At 41.9% G+C, this 17,134-nt stretch overlaps 1 protein-coding gene across 5 annotated transcripts in view; it reads right to left on the reverse strand.

The window, feature by feature from the left end:
* Positions 1-17,134, reverse strand: part of LOC132132096 (roundabout homolog 3-like) — a 137,333-nt gene that overhangs the window by 49,911 nt on the left and 70,288 nt on the right. For all 5 annotated transcript variants that reach the window (XM_059544347.1, XM_059544346.1, XM_059544350.1 and 2 more), the window contains exon 2: positions 9,626-9,952. In XM_059544347.1, the coding sequence (XP_059400330.1) occupies positions 9,626-9,952 (327 nt within the window). The remainder of the gene's footprint in view (positions 1-9,625; positions 9,953-17,134) is intronic.

The raw sequence follows: 17,134 nt of genomic DNA on the forward strand, positions 1-17,134 counted from the left end.
AATCATTTTGCCATTTACTTACCCTTATGTCATTCCAAACCTTTACAGCTGTCTGTGTTTCATGGAACTCGAATGATATTTAGATTTTATGTCCAATGTTTATTTTGGGTGCAGGGTCTTCCTTTGCTTGAACAAACCCTTTTTATCAGAATAAATTATCTAAACTAAATCAGACAAGCTTAAAAGTTTCTCGTCTTTGAAGCCTAATAAGAGGTCAGCGCCAGTCCATTTGCATAACCTCCCTTCATTTGTATTATGAAGCGTTTCGCAACAACTGACGCTACAAAACCACTTCAATCAAGTGTTTTGGAGGGAAACAGCTGCTCTGTGGGTGGCGGATTGTCTAACACATTCACCCTACTGTAAACTCATCATTATTCAGTGCTTGTGTGCGCTGCGTGTGCAAACCGCTACCAGCCCCTGTGGGCCAGCGCTGGACACAACGCTGGCCCACAAAACGCCTGAGTGGAGAACAAAAGTAGAGGAGACAAGGGGATGAGGGATGGGAGGATCTCTGTATTGATGGCACATCCAGGAGGAGAGCCCCAGGCCCCCCCATAGCTGGTCTTTTTGAATGCAGATACCGATAACAATAAGTCCATTAGTGATGTGGTCTAATCCGGCGCGTGTGGCAAACCACGGTGGAGACTAATAGAGACATGGTCTTTGGAAAGAAAGAGGATTACTTTAATCTAGTGATGGTCTGCACTTCTCAAGCTTAATGAGAGGATGGAAACAAACTTTGTCTTTGTCCATCATCGCCCCCCTTTCCGCTAATGAAACGTCCCCCAATAGTGATCCACAACCATGGAAACTGAAATGTCCAACTGCCTAAAATGAGCCAGCAGGGTGAATTAAGGTGATCAGGGACTTTTTTTAACTTAAAAATGAGGCCTCAACCACAAGATTACAATAAGATTATGACAATGGTCCTACAGACTTGCTGGAATTGATTATTTAGACATGCAACGATAATAAAAAACGTCTCAAGGTTACGAATGTAACCCTGGTTCCTTGAAGGACGAGACGCTGCGTCAAGCGCTTTGGGGAACGTCCCTGACGGGGCCGACTCTGAAAATCGTGTGCATTCTTTCCAATGGAAGGGCGTGACGTCACAGGCGGGGTGACGTAGTGACCAGGAAGCTATGAAGGCACCTGCCATGCAGCTGACTTCAGCTTCGAGTAGGGAAGCCGGGAGTATGGCTCTGCGACGCAGCGTCTCGTCTCACCAACACATGGTGACCTCTCAGGTCTGGGAGGAAATATTTCAATGCTCGATGCACAGCTAGCATCTCTAGACAACTGGTATGCCATGTCAGATGGCGATCGCTCCACAGACCGCGGGCAGGGTGGCCACTCATGACCGCACCCCAACCGGTGAGGGACACGTCTGTCGCTAGCATTACACGGCGACCAAGAGCTCCCAGCACCGGGCCCTGATTCAAGAACCAAGGTTTCTGCGAGAACGACATCTTGATGTCGAACCACCATTTGCTCTGATTGAGCTAAAATCAACCAATCATCGATATAGTTCAGAATGCGGATGCCCTGCATATGGAGGGATACCAGAGCCGCATCTACACATATCTTGAACGTGCGGGGTGAGAGTGCAAGGCCGAAGGGAAGTACTCGATATTGGTAGGCTTTGCCCCCGAAAGCGAACCTCAGAAACTTCCTGTGTTGTGGAAGGATGGATATGGAAGTCTTTGAGATCTATTGTGACAAACCAGTCCTCGGATCTGATTTGAGCTACAACCTGTTTGACAGTGAGCATTTTGAACTTCAGTGACATTACTGAGAGGTTTAGATGACTTAAGTGTAAGATCGGACGCAACCCCCCATCCTTCTTTGGAACTATGAAATACCGGCTATAAAACCCGGACTCCCTGTCTAGAGGAGGGACCACCTCTATGGTCTCCTTCCTTAATAGGGTATTCACTTCTTGTTCCATAACCAGAGCCTGCCCGGAGCCGACTATTGTCGGAGTAACCCCGTTGAATGTCGGCGGTGGATGGACGAACTGAATGCGATAGCCTTTTTCTACTGTGTGCAGGACCCATTGAGATACATTTGGCAGTAGTTACCACGCTGCTAACTAATGTACTAAGGGAATCAGTCTCTCGAGAGCAGTGCTCGCTGGAAGCCGCTGCACCCTGAAACTCTGGCAGGGTTGGCAGACCCACCTCCCGAGGGCACTGAGGTGAGACGGGCACTGTGTAATGAGGTGGACACCACTCTACCCCAGTAGGGGCCGCCCTCTGTAGTCGTGACCGAAATGCGTCATGACTTCTTGGCCGTGGACCTCCCAGCCTGAAGTACGGCTCCATTGGATTCGGATTAGGCTGAGAAGTCTCTGGTCTGCTCCCGCCCAGCAGTCCCTCCAGTAGATCTAACTTCACGAGTCAAATAACTGTCATTATATTCCTCAGAATTTAAAATAATCAAACAATCAGACAAGTAAAGACGGTCTAGATAGTGATACAATACACATTGAAGTGATAGAACTAACTAACTTATTAAATGGAGTTTAAATAACCAGACACGCGGTCGGGTATGGAAAATGAAAATGATGTAATACACGCGTTGCCTCGACAGGGCGTGAATAGCTTAGTCACACAAACAATATTAATCCCCTCGGAGATTAAATAGCTGCTCATTAATGCTGCCCGTATAATGTTAGGCATAACACTGTTTGTTGTATACTGGTGCTTATGCAACTTTATATTTGTGCAACTACAAGCTCGCCGACGCCCTCCGTGTCAATCTCCTCGGAGAAAGAAAGGCAGAGCATCAAGCCCGATGCTCGGGGGGGAAGAACCGAAGCTCGGGCTTCCGAACCCTGGAATCGGGCAGATCTGGTGGGTAAGGTAGGAGATAAGGACATGCCCGTCTCCATTCCTTCCAGCAGATTGATCTGCGAACCCAACGAATGCCGGCGCCGCCTCGGCGAAAGTGGGACCGGCATCGCGAGGAACGCTGGCGAAGGCTCACTTCTCGAACAGAGCCCTCCGGTATCGAAGCTCACGTGAAATCATACGCAGCACGCTTTGATCCCGGGCAGACCACGCACAGAGCGTGTGTATCCCCGCCTCTAACGTTTAGCTTTTTTGAGTAGGGAGGAAAACACAATATGAACGCGGTCTGGATTCACCCTTCAGATGCCAGTCTTAGCTTTGCTCTCTGACATACTATAGCTATTTAAAGGAGCTAATAGTGACAAACGACAATAAATAAGACTGACAAGACAGAATGACATGCACACACAGAGCGCTTGCTGAAGGACAAGAAGCTGAAGTCAGCTGCATGGCAGGTGCCTTTATAGCTTCCTGGTCGCTACGTCAACCCGCCCGTGACGTCACGCCCTTCCATTGGAAAGATTGTACACGATATTCAGAGTCGGTCTTGTCAGGGACGTTCCCCAAAAAGCGCTTGACGCAGCTCGAGTTCCTGAAAAGGAACTCTATATTCCATTTTGTGGGAATTTTTAGTTTTTACTTATGATTAGTTAATTAACTTGCAAAAACATTAACTTATATAATACACAGAGAAAAACAAATGTGGACTTGACACTGCCTTTGAAGGATTTAAATGGCATAAAACCTGCATCAAACATACTTCCAAAAGCTTTTATACTTTTGTACAAAAACAAGTAGAGAGCTTGTAAATGGAATTTAACAATGACGAGAACAATGTCTAAAATAATCAATGTGCTACCAGCAAATGTTCCTAGTTTAATGGATTCTTAATAGGCTGCAGAAATTGAATGGCGTATAAGCCTATGAGGCAACTACAGTGCTCTTTTACCACACCACACGTGGTACTGAAATCATAAGAGGAGACAGGGCTCAAACTCAGCGGAGCAGTCATATTCTGAGAGTGCTCTGCATGATGCGTCAAAGCATAGCAGTAGGACAGGTCTCGGGATAAGGTTTGACATTGAAGCCTGTCCTCGCAGGGGTTTGGGGAAGCATTCTTGTTCATCCAAAATCCTCTGATCCTTCAAGGTGAGCCCGTCTGCTAAAAGGAGCTAGGTAGAGAATTATACGCTTCTCAAACAGACGTCACAAACATGTGCAGGCTGAGACATGCACCGTCTCCTTTTTTGATTAGATTGACTGGGGAATTTGATTGGTTGAAACTATTTAATAAAATTGAAAAGTCATCTTTTGTTCCAGAATCTTTGTGCGTTCAGTTTTTGAGACCTTGAATGTTAACATTGACAGGAAAAGAACTGGATTTGTGTTACTGTAAAAGACCAAAACCAGTAAAAGCAATTAAAGCAAGTATTGCTTTTGCTGGCCGTGCGTGTGTCTCTATGCTCTCCTACCTTCTAAAGACAGACCAATATCCTGGCCCATTGCTCTCTCCCATCTCTCCGATGCCAGCTGGCAATGCCAATGTAAGAGAGGCAATCAATCATCCCAGGGCTGGTGCCTGCACAAACTCTTGGGGTATATGGATTGCACAGTCACATATGCAGTGGAATGAAAATAATTTAGCATTCCAACGTCTGGTTCCCATCAATCACAGCACATAAACAGGCTTACGAACTTCATTTTAAGCTTAACTGTTGTTTCCCCACACTAAAGATCTGAGTTGTTTTAAAAATAAGGCTTAAATTCCGATCTGGATCATGGGTATTTAAAAAAATATATAAAACTACCGTGCTATAGGAAGCCCCTTAAACTCACCTTGCAAATTAGTATGCCAATAAAATGGACAATTCCAATTTTATGATCTCGGTTAGGGAAATAAATAGATGCAAATAAACAGTCCCTATGGTGGTCAGGCTCTCCCAAAGTCAACAACAATGATTACACATTCATTTAACCACAACCACAGAGTGAGTGAAATGACTGAGGGGTATGAGGGATACGAGTAAGCAAAATTGCAAATGAAAATGTTATAAACCAGAAAGTTCAGACTCTAAAATCTAATTGGATGAGCCACATTCTGCGTGAGCTGCACTGTAATGTATATGCAAGTATTATTATCATCATGAACTATATTACTCAGCAGAAGTAAATATTATTTATTATTATCATTGAATTGTATTTAGTTGAAATAATAATTATTATGTATTTAGATATTATTATTAATATGATTTCCATTTTATTATTACTGTATATTTAGATGATGATGATGATGATTAAAATAAATGTAACTGCTAATTTAACATTCAAACCAAGTAAACTGAGGTGTAACTACAGAGAGATGAATGAGAGTTGCTGATGTCTCAGAGTTGGTGGCAATGATTGAAAGTGGATGGTGGCCCTATGGTGTCAGAGGTGGGCTGCATTGTCCCTTGTGTCCTGTCTGCTCGGGTCATAATCCTGACTATACAAAAGCACACAGATGCACCCCTGCTCATCAAGTTAAGTGGGGGTTAAGTCCAAACTCCTCCTTGCACCACCTGTTGCTCATTCAGCTAAACACTCTCTTCTTTCTTTTACATCTCCCTCTCTTTTTTTCTTTCCGTCCCCCAGCAGTTTATTATGATTATCTTTACTGCATATCTCTCTTCTCCCTCCGAAGTGGCCTTGTGTTCGTATGACTGATCTGTGTTACTCGTGGCTGCTTTTAATTAATTCATTAGGTAGTGAGAGAGTTAAATAGCCCGGGGCCAGAAGGCTTGTGTCACCCCGTGTCCGATTGTCCCCACCCTGTCTCGCGGTAACCCTGACCTCTGGAGTTCAACGGGCTAAGTGATCTCATTATAACTGCATGGACACACACGCAGCCACATGCGCGTCTGGACAGACCGGGTCGGCTTCGAGGGTTAATTCTAGCATTTGCTAGAAAAATGGACTTGGCACCTCTTCAATATTTTGGGAAATTCAGGAAGATTAATAGCTCATATATACTCAATGAAGGCTATGGAATAATAAATCTGCTTTGTGGATGCATCTCATCAAAGTCTGAATAAAGTTTTACTAAAATTGTCTTCTGAGCCAGAAATCTGATTCATGCAGTTTTTATAGCTGCATCATGATGTATCGGTGCATTAGAGCAGTAAAGGACTGCTCGAATTGAATTAAAAAACTTTACAATGCTTTTTTACAGTGCTCTTTTCAGCTGGTTTCACAATCCATTTATACTGAGAAGTTTCAAAGTCTTAACTCCTCCGGGCCACCCTTCAGCACTTACACAGAGTCTAGATCCAAGGCAATAAGGTTAATAGCACAGAGGGCAGGCGGCCCAGAGGGGGACAGCATGCCCTGCTGAACATAAGCCACTATTACTTTAGATTTGTCCTGGACTGAGGGGCTTGACCCATGCAAGTGCAAGAAGGAGTTTAGACTAAACCCCCACTCAACCCCCATAGGCTTATCTGACAAGATGTCTCCAGCTTAAACCCAGACATCATTACAATCCTAGATACAATTCAGTCCAAACTGGTTGCTGACCTGTGTTTTTGCAGTACAACTGGTTTTGGGGATCATCCCCATAAGTGGAAAAGTGTGAAAGTTTCTCGTATCTCACAGCTAATCAAAACAGAGAACAAGAGTATCATCTCTTCCTTTCTTTTACCTGTTCATTCACAACATTCCACAGAACAGCTGCTGTTCAGTCTTCACCTGTTCTCCAGGAAACCAGTTCTGACCCCCCCAAAACAACTTTGACTAGAAACTCCAAATGGCTGATGTTTACCCATAAGCCATGTAAAAGTATGAAGTGGAGTGACTCCAAATGCTGAGAATCATTTATAAAGTAATAAACCACAAATCCATTCCCTTTCATCTATCGTTTAATGTGTGAGAGTTATGTCACTGTAAATCATCCCAGCTCCGGCTTCATCACCTGAGTAATGTAACCGTGCATATATAACACATCACCATGACCATATATACCACTTTAAAAGTAACGAATATAAACAGGCTTTTAAAAACTCTCTGGGAATTCAGTCCCTCCCACGCATAGCGGGCCAAGAGCCTGTTTATTCTCACCAGAACATCTCGCGTTTGACCGAAGATCTGTGCCCTCCTAATGTACGACACGTTGCCTGCTGATGGCAGATCAACACGCCTGGCATATGTGTTCCCTCCTTCTCCTTTCTATTTATCTTTCTTCTTCCCTTTCTCGCTATATATATGCACATGCCTCTCTGCCAAACCCCCAAAACCTGTGAACCAGACAAGCTCTGTGGCTGGCAGCAGACCCCTCATCCCGATCTCCCGCCCACCACCTGGATGATGGATCCATGCCACGATGGAGAAAGATGATCACCATGCAGAGAGCTGGCATTATGTGCACAAATGGCATCACCAGAATGCCCACAGAGCTTATTCCATCAAAATAAAGCTATTCTGAACTTTTATTCCATTAAAGGGATATTAAAGGTATATTTCAACCAAAAATGGAAATTCTGTCAGCATTTACCCACTCCTTACCACCCAGTGTGACTTTTTCATTCCTATTCAGATTTTTTTTTTTTTTCCTTTAACAGTCAAAATGTAGTTTTGGACCCACTGACTTACAATTAATAGACAAAAACCATTGAAACAAGTCAGTCATACAGGGTTGGAACAACAAAGTTGATGAATGAGTTGGTGTGTAAATGTGCACAGTTATATGTTAATGTACCCATTATGATGTCACAATCAGTTTAGTCTTGCGTAAATGCATAAACATTTACATTGTGAAAGGAAGTGTATATATACTGAATATAGCTCGTATTTTTGACTAATCTATGTGTTTTTTTCTTTGTTTTTGGCCACCATTTTTTCAGACATCCCTAGAGGAAATGTCACATTGTTATCTCACAGGAGAGCCAAACATATCATAACTAATGATATAGGCTTCCTGGATGATGGGGGCATAGATGGAGGACAGGACGGACAATTGCACAGTTCAGGAATCTAAACCTAGAATCTAGAAACTCATGCGGGGTTCTAGAACTATTGTGTACCAGAATTCTTTCCACTGCACGCATTCAGCCTACAGTTAATGATAATGATAGTCTCATTTGAAGAACATAGACTGCAAACGTTTCTGTTCAATGTGAGAAGAACTCATCCAAAAACCTTTCATTTGTAGGGGTAAACTTGGGAATTTCAGATGTCTGATTATGCGTTTAGCTTGTTTTCGGTTCACTGAGGTAAAAACATTTTTTTTTGAAACTGCTGTAAAAGTAGTTACCAAGACATACAAATTTCAGAGCATAAAATTGATAGTCTCTATCGTATTCTGGATGAAAACCGCCATTTTTAATGCAACTTTGGAAAACTAATTTTCTCAGCAACAGTATAAAATGTTTTATTCAACAGACCATCTGTTCTGCAACCCTCACGGATCACGAACTTACAATGAACTGGGAGTTTTAAACCGCAAAGTGTCTTTTAGGAGCCGGATATCACTAATACATGAATCCGAAATGTAGGTTAATGGTTTTGGTAATAGCATCACACAGTCAGTCATTGTTTAAATCCAATCTAAAAACTCAAATATTTTTGATATGAAAATTAAATTTTCAATACTGATAAAAAAGAAGAAATATAAATCTAACTGAAAAGAAATCCGATCTGAAAACACTATATATATATATACACATATATATATATACATATATATATATATATATATATATATATATATATATATATATTACATTCTCATGCAGCAAATAACCATTATTTCCAGCTTTTGAGAGCTGCAGCAACTTCAATTAATCTTGAAGACATCAAAAGTAATACAGTTTCTTTGCTTTCCCTTTTAAATAAAGATATTGCAGCTCAACGGGGAGGTTCAGATCCTAATTAGATAGCAGAGTGTGGATGAATTGTAAATGCTTTGGGTTTTGAAGCATTTTGCAATAAGAATGCATGGAAGAAGAATTTAATAGACAGGATTTATTAGTAGCTGGAGACCAAATCTCCATTTTGGCTTTGAATTGTGTGAGAACGGTGCTATTCTTTCCAAGCAGTGCCAGAACCGGTACTTTTATGTCTCGCTGATATCTCAGAGCAGATGGTGAAATACTCAAGCAGGTGAAGGATCTTTCCTTTGACAACACCATTTAAGGTCTGCAGGCCACATAGAAATGATTCTGTATAAGAAATCACAGAGCTCTGAGGTCGCATGACAAAAACATTATGTTGTGGAAGCATAATGAAATTGCAGATAATCTAATGACCAAAATCAAATAGTGCCATAAACATTTAATTAGTGCGTATTGGATATGGGAAGCCCTGCTGTTAAAACCTGGAGCCATTCCATGAGAAACACTGAGATGCTGGTGGATTTTTTTAAGCTAACATCTGTCACCTGGAAGCAGCCAGCATTACGCTCCTCTCTTGGCTATTTCTGGGGTTGAATTTATCTTGAACACCAGCTTCCATCCATCTACATTAATACCACAAATCAGATTACCTCCTCTAAAACTAACAATGACCTCAGTGCTTTACTCCATCCAGGGACGATGGTTATGGGCCTCTGCAGTGAGTGGAAGACTAAACAAGATCGAGTGGAGATGGAGGAGAAGGGAAAAAGATGAGGAGAGCAGGACAAAATGGGAAAGCTTAATAGAAGCAGCGGAAAAAAAGATGAGCACTGCGGAAATTTGCAGCCGGAGAGATTGAGGAAGAGGGCACGAGGCGAGGATCAGAGTACAAATGAGCTGACTTACTTGCGACCTCCAAAGAGGCATTACGGCTGACGGCCTCGCCCAAGTAATTTCTTGCTACACACACGTACACCCCTTCGTCCGGCTTGCTTCGCCTTCCGTGGACGATCCGGAGAAAGAAAAGGGAACCACTGGGTAGGAGCATGCGGTGTGAGCGTGGATCCTCACGGTCCGTTTCGACTCGCTCGCCATCTTTGTACCACTCCACCACAGGGGTCGGCCGACCTTCGGCCTTACAGTTTAAAGTGGCGGGCTCGCCTTTGGAAACAATGAGGTCTGAGGGGTGTTCAATAATCCGTGGTGCGGCATCCTCCAGCCTCGGTCGAGATCCTATAAGAGTGAGAAAATCAGTGGTTATTACTTGCATTACATGAGAGAATTTGGTATAACAGCAACTGCAATAACACCAACACAGTGTCTTAACCAGATATGCCTCAATTCAACATGCAGTACAAGTACAGTTGTGAATCTCTGACAGCAAACTGATTTGATTTATGATTCACTGCCTTTCAGTTTAAAAGTTGCATATACACTAGAGCCGACCAATATGGGATTATTTTGGGGCTGATGCCGATACCAATATTAGGGATTAAATAAGGCTGATATCGATTGTGACGAGTAGGGCAGGGCCAAGAGCCGTGGGAATAGGTCGAGGCCGGTGGAGTAATTGGAAATGAGTGACACCTGCGCCACTCAACAGTCTCAAGTCCCACAGAGGAGCTCCAGAAGGATAAAAAGGAGGAGTTACGACAGTGAAGGAGGAGAGAGGACCAGGCCAGGATTTTATTTTGTGTTTTGGTTTTGTTTGTGTGCGGCAGTTGTCCGCGAGGGGCTGTCGCGTTGTTTTGTGTTTATTTTATTATTAAAGTTTCATTTGAATGTTCGCTGGTTTCCGCCTCCTTCTTCCCGTGATTATGAACGTTTTTAGTGTTACATCGATATATCGGCCAATATTCTTTTTGTATGCTATATTATAGTACAGTTGTATAGTCAAATGTTTTGAGAATATATATACATAAACACATTTTTTGCAATGATAACTCAAATGTGGTGATCAAACACTTATAATGATGAGACAAACATAAGCCTATGTAGTGAAGGGAGTGTATTTAACACTTAATTTCTTAATTTAAGAAAGGTAACCGTGTAGGGAAAGCAAGTTACTACCAAACCAACAAAGGCAGGTTTATGCAGGAAGCACAGCTCTTCTAAAATGAATAAATAATAATAATTAATGATATTTTTTCACAAATTCTGTGTTGTGTATTTTCTGGTATTCACATGAATTCCGCGATTCAATCCATGTTTTCTGCATCGCGTAAATCATAATACCCTACTAATGTAGCAAATGAATATGATAAGCTCATTGTGAGAGTAAAAGACGGGGACATTGTTGTTTATTTACTTAGCATTGAGTCTCTCCAACTGTAGTTAAATTAAGAAGTTATACATATGTATTGCTCATATGCATGTCATAAACTGGCAGTATGAAAATTATATGCTCTAAATTCAACAGCTATCAAAGAAAACAGAAACCCATATCAATCCCGCTATGGCTGGAATGCTGGGATATGTAAACATAATGTGTCTTCTGTTTTAAGGCACATATGAATTCATGCTGACTGCCAAGGGTTTTTTGTTTCACACAGTCGTTGAGGGGGGGCGGGGGGGGCAGGAGAAACCGCTGGTATGGTAATTCAGGTAGGCTTTCAGAAAGCTTTGAAATTGCTTTTCTCTCTCCCAATTTGAATGACAGTGTGGTGGTGGGACAATTACAGATGAATAACAGCAACACAAACTGATTCTCAACAAGACCGGGGAATTTCAGCCATCGGGAGATATCTGGGGATGAAAGTGAGTCATTGTGCATGGTGATTTTGGAAATAATTACCAATCCCAGCGGCAACAATTATATTGGGGTTTAAAATCTGTGACAGGAGAGAGACTGTGATTTTTCCAGCAGTCAGAGTGAGAGATGGTGAAAATATCCTTCAGTTGGAAATTAATCATGTGCTATAGCTCTAACAAAAAGCTATAGACATCCCCCAGGGGAAACGTCACTCACCACCTCGAAATACACAAAAAGTTACACAGGATAATGAAGAAAAACAGTAATGCATTTCACACACAGAGATAAACTCTAATCTAACAGTTTACACCAACAAAATTGCATTCAAAATAGTGCTTTTAAGGATTATTTCGAACTATTCAGATCTGCAAGGTTTACTTTGCTTTATTACTTCATATTCAGTGGAGTGGATAAACACCCCTGGGCCAGAGACCAATGCAACTTAAAACAAACCCATTTCCCAACCACTTTACCCCGGCCATGAATAACATGACCTTACAGTAGTAGTACATTGGGCCCCATCCGCAAGATACTGCAAAGGCAAAACCGCAAGCTTTGTGTTCACCTCCGAATCCCCAGGACTGTTGCCCTTCTACTTTTAGAAAACAAATAGCCCCGTGGCCCTGCTGGGTTAAGGGAGCGGAGACCGCCAGGGTTTGGCTAATAGCTTTTAGCGGACACTCATAGACTGCTGAACAGACTGCGGTTGGCAGGGGGTGGAGGAGAAACAGTGGGGTAAGAATCCAAGAACAGGCTTCTAAATAAAACAAACCAAACACTCCCGACTTGCTACAGAGGAGATGTAAGGCAGAGAAAGAGATGGAAAATAAAGCCTGAGCTAAACTTCTAACAGAAGATAGGCCTATCTCACCCAAATTTGACCTCGAGAATACCAGGGGGACTTGGGACAGTCTAAGAGAGCGACCGAATGTGCATAAAGAAGTGGAAAACAACATCTGGAAAAGCTGATTAATCTCTCGCCCTTAGCATTCCAAGTGTTCTAGATCAACGAATCAGCCATTATGATTTGCTAGAACTGCTACTTGAGAAAAAAAACAACAACAAAAAAAACTGGGCCTTTGGGAGATTTTGACGGCTCTAAGGAACTTTGTGGTCTCACACCCTTTCAGAGAACATCAATCCCTTTGGGAAACAATGCACTTTAAGGGTCTTCTGAGGCAGATAACACATGTCCAAGAGCATCTTTTATATACAACACTTGGAAACTAACATTAAAATGTCTCTAGTACTGACAAGGCAGGAAAGAAGTGCTCAAATATGGAAGTGAATAAGGCAGAACAAAGGTGATATAATTTTAATAACCTTGTCACAAATGGCTGCTTGGCTCCAGTGTGAATTGAAAGTGCTTTGATTTCTGGTCACAGAGTGAAATAAAACTGAGACGATCTTGCCTGCATTAATTATTACTGCTGTTCGCCACGGCAAGTCACTCTTTTTCAAGTATGACTGTAGTACAGACATGAATGGTACTTCAAACCATGTGGCTTGTTAAGGATTCAAATTCTTAGTTACCAGACTTATGATTTTCTCAGCAGATGAGAATATCCCTCCAAAAATATTCTTATTAATTGGTCATATTGTTATTATGCCTTTTAGATTCCAATTCAATTTCTGTATACAAGTATAATTAAATAGATAGATAGATAGATAGATAGATAGATAGATAGATAGATAGATAGATAGATAGATAGATAGATAGATAGATAGATAGATAGATAGATAGATAGATAGATAGATAGATAGATAGATAGATAGATAGATAGATAGATAGATAGATAGATAGATAGATAGATAGACTACATCAGTAGCAAAACTTCAGTCCAGCTGTTAAGGATTACATCCAGTAAATGCTGATGAAATTACAGCATGTCCTATCTGGAAGAACCCATACAAGTGGCAATCTCACTGTGTGACATGCTAGTAATGGTTCCAGCAGTTAGATTGATTCGGGTAAAAAGGGAGGTGCTGCAAACTACAACTCATCTGCTCTTAAAGGTATCAAGCCCTTGTACTGTAATAGGAATTTGACCTTGTTATGTGAAGGAAGGGGGTGAGGGGTGAGCCAGCGCTGGTAGGAAATACATCCATCTGGCTAACTTCTGATCAATCCCAAGGGGCTTTTAGCACTAAGAATATTTATCTCCAGTGTTGGGGGGAAGAAATAAGATCTCTAAACACAGCCCAGCTAAACAAAGAGAGATGATGCAAGCCATGTGGCAGTAACAAGACATACTCTGCAAAATATTCACAAGCTGATTCAAAACGGCAAGTATAAGCAACATATAGGCAAATATAAGCAGCAAATATTCAGAGTCTTCCAAGAGAAGGTGTCAATGCCAAAGGATCTCCATGACAACCGTACAAAGAAAGGTCAGATGTCAATCTAATAATTGTCTCCATCCCTTGAAGTATGTGTGAAAACCTGGAGGTCACAAGAAGAAAGATAAATTAAGTAGGCCTAGTTTTAAAGAAGCGCAAATTAAAATGCAGAAGGAATTATCAGCGCAGGACAAAATTTGTATAAAATCTTGAACAAAAGTAATTTTTCCTTAGATGAATAACAAGATCCAGAAGATCTTTGAAATCTAAAACAATTTTGCAGCATGTCAAAATGTGGTATTAGATAAAAGCGCAAAGCTTTAATGCTCAAAGCACAAAAATGGCCAACTTTTTTTCTCCCAATCCTCATCTGCAATTCTTTTGAGAGGATTCCCGCCCCCCTTAAATAGATGGTTATTTCACAACCTCACCCCTCCTTTTTCACTGGAATCTGGGAATTGATTTGCAAATGTGCATTCATTACCCTAAGTTAAATTAAGAAGTGGGGGCATTCCTTTCGCCACTCTTTCTTATTCCATTTTATTAACTTTAATTTTTGCATTTACAAACAACAAAGGGGCTCTTGAAAAAAAACACAAACCCAGGGTCATAAAGCTACGCTCTTTACTCCTGTGGCTCTTGACAGTGAGAGGACAAAGTGAAGCTGGTCACATGCAAAAAGGAAATTACACAGGAGGGCTGCTGTTTTCCTCTGGGATGAGCATGTTTCTGCCAGAGTCAATGCTGCCAGGTGGGAACCAGGATGGATTAAGCGCAGTGGCAAGCGCAGAAATTCCATGACAGCTTCTACAGAGGCAACCTGACACCTTAAGGGGATGTAGCAAGAGCTGCTTATGTGCTTCCCGCTTAAGAAACAGCAAAAGATGTTGTGTTTACTGCAGGGGATGAGGAGGATTTCTCATTCCAACAAAAAGAGACAGCATCGAGTCACGGAGCCTTAGCAAAACAAAGTTTACGTGCCATTGTGGGTTCAGGGGCTGTGTGTCCATTGCATGAGCTTTGATGTTTTTCAAAGAGACAAAATACTCCCTTTGTTAAAATAGATTTAACATGAATGCAAAAGGTGCTGGTTAGTAAATAGCCAGGTATTCCTACTTTGAGGAGAACAGCACAAAACTCTTTGTGATATATTGCTTAACCCAATCCCAAATCCTTAATCTTTAGAGTCGTGCAAATGGGACTTCCTGATATATCAGATTTTATCTTCCCGCAAAGGCTCATCTGGCCACTCCATTGCTTTAAGAACCTTCACACTTTACAAAATAAACAGCACACACTGGCAATGTCCAGCTGAAGGTATTGATCCCTTTGTGGATTCCCGAGAGAAGTCTTGGTGGAAAAGAGAAGGGGAGGAAGCATGATTCTTTCAGTGGTTCGACCTGTTGTGAGAATCTCTTTAAGTGCTGACCCTAAACCCTACGATCTCAAACAACACAAAGCTCTGAGTTCCCTCAGGTGATCAAGCCATGAAGCGTAAAAAATAACCTTGGTCACCCTGGACTTGCCAAACTAGCTCATTCCTTTAGTGTGAGGGCATGTTTAGTACAGGCTGCGAGGAATAACTTGCTTTTCTCTGGGAATAGCTGTCTTTTTGTTTTGCCATATACTTAGATATGTATCAGTACTCTGAGACACATTCGCCCAGGTTCATTCAGATTCTGCAAACCCTTTATGGGGGCAGGACAATAATACCACAGTCTGTTTTCCCTGACCTCCTGTAATTCAAACTCTCCTCGCAAAAGAAAAACACATCTGGAATACATGTCAATGGCATATCACATATCTCAAGGGGGCGTCAACTTCTTCCATAGAGGAAGAAGTAGGGAATAAAAGATAAATTGTGCATGGTGGCGACAGTGGAGCTCCGTCCCAGCTGCTCTGTGTTGTCTGGATTTCTTTAGTGCCCCGCTAATGGAATTGGCCTGGGTGGGGAGACCAGCATACCACGACTGGTTGAGATAGCATCAGCTTCCTTGTCCTCCTAGCGGTGCACCATGTTCCGCTTGATTAATCCCACCACGCACTTTCCGCTTGACCCCAACACTGCCAGATGAGGCCCACACAGAACCACAAATTTAGCGGGAAGTGAAGTTTCAGGCAGAGGAATCTGACTGTATAGCATATCTAGATGTTTTGACAAACCTGATCTTATTTCTGCTATTCACATCAGTGGCTTTAAAGCACAAGCGAAGTTCCCTCAGAAGACTGCCTCATCTCCTGATCCCTTAAAACTGCCATATTTCAGCTTCAGGTCAAATTCCAGTTAAAAGGTAAAACAGGGTGTAAGTGGGCTTTGAAGTCACTTTCTTCTCATCAAAAATTATAAAGCTGCTTTAGAAATTCTTTCAATCTTCAATGGCTGGAGCCAACCTGACTATTCATGAACTGGATCTTTGAAAGTCAAACAGGGAGAGATGAAAAGGACTCGGGCGTAGTCGGCACTGTACGGACAGGCTTCATGTTAAATACATGCTCTGGGAAAACGTGCATAGAATGAGTCGATGATTAGGCCTATATTCAACATTTGTCTACTCCCAGAACAGTGGAAATCTGCATATCTCCCCCCTCTGAGGTCCAGAAGATAACATATCACATCCAGGATGTGTTCTTGTTGCTTTGATGGCTGATGATTGCAGGAGGAAATGACCAAAATAAGGGGTAGGAAAACCCCTAGGCTTCTCTTAGCGCTGGACTTAACCTGTGAATGTTTCTGAAGATCTGCAACATATGGCACTGCACTGGTGAAATACACAGCTGAATCGCTTTCAATTAGTGATTCACACATTTAACAGGTTTAACATTTAAGTAGAGTGGTGCTCGTCTAGATGGTGGGTGTTTTGCATAAGAATGACTCACGGGGTCGGTCATAAACATGAGCAGCCCTGGCACGACTGGATACATGACTGACATGTAGGGAGGGAAGAATTTTCTACTTGAGAAAGGCATATGAGATAAAAGACTAATTAATGGACAGCATAATGATGTCGTGCATTCATATGCTGACAAAGTGAATGCTTAACTTTAGCAGCCCAATTAATAAGACTACTTCGTATTTTTTTATTTAAAACAGAATATAGTATTATGACAAATATCAGATGAGTTCAACTGGATGCTATAATTGACTGTTTCAGACTTTCATGCTTTGGTAGTGTATTATATATATATATATCAAATGTTTGATATGAGATAAAAGAGAATTCCCTCAGGAAGCGCTTTTGCCCTATTTAGGGTAACTGGGGCATTTCTGTCACTTTTAGTGGCAGTTTTGCCCAAAGCACTGGAACCCACATTTCTGACTCTGG

Source organism: Carassius carassius, chromosome 49, assembly GCF_963082965.1.
Source record: "Carassius carassius chromosome 49, fCarCar2.1, whole genome shotgun sequence".
Taxonomy (NCBI): Eukaryota; Metazoa; Chordata; class Actinopteri; order Cypriniformes; family Cyprinidae; genus Carassius; species Carassius carassius.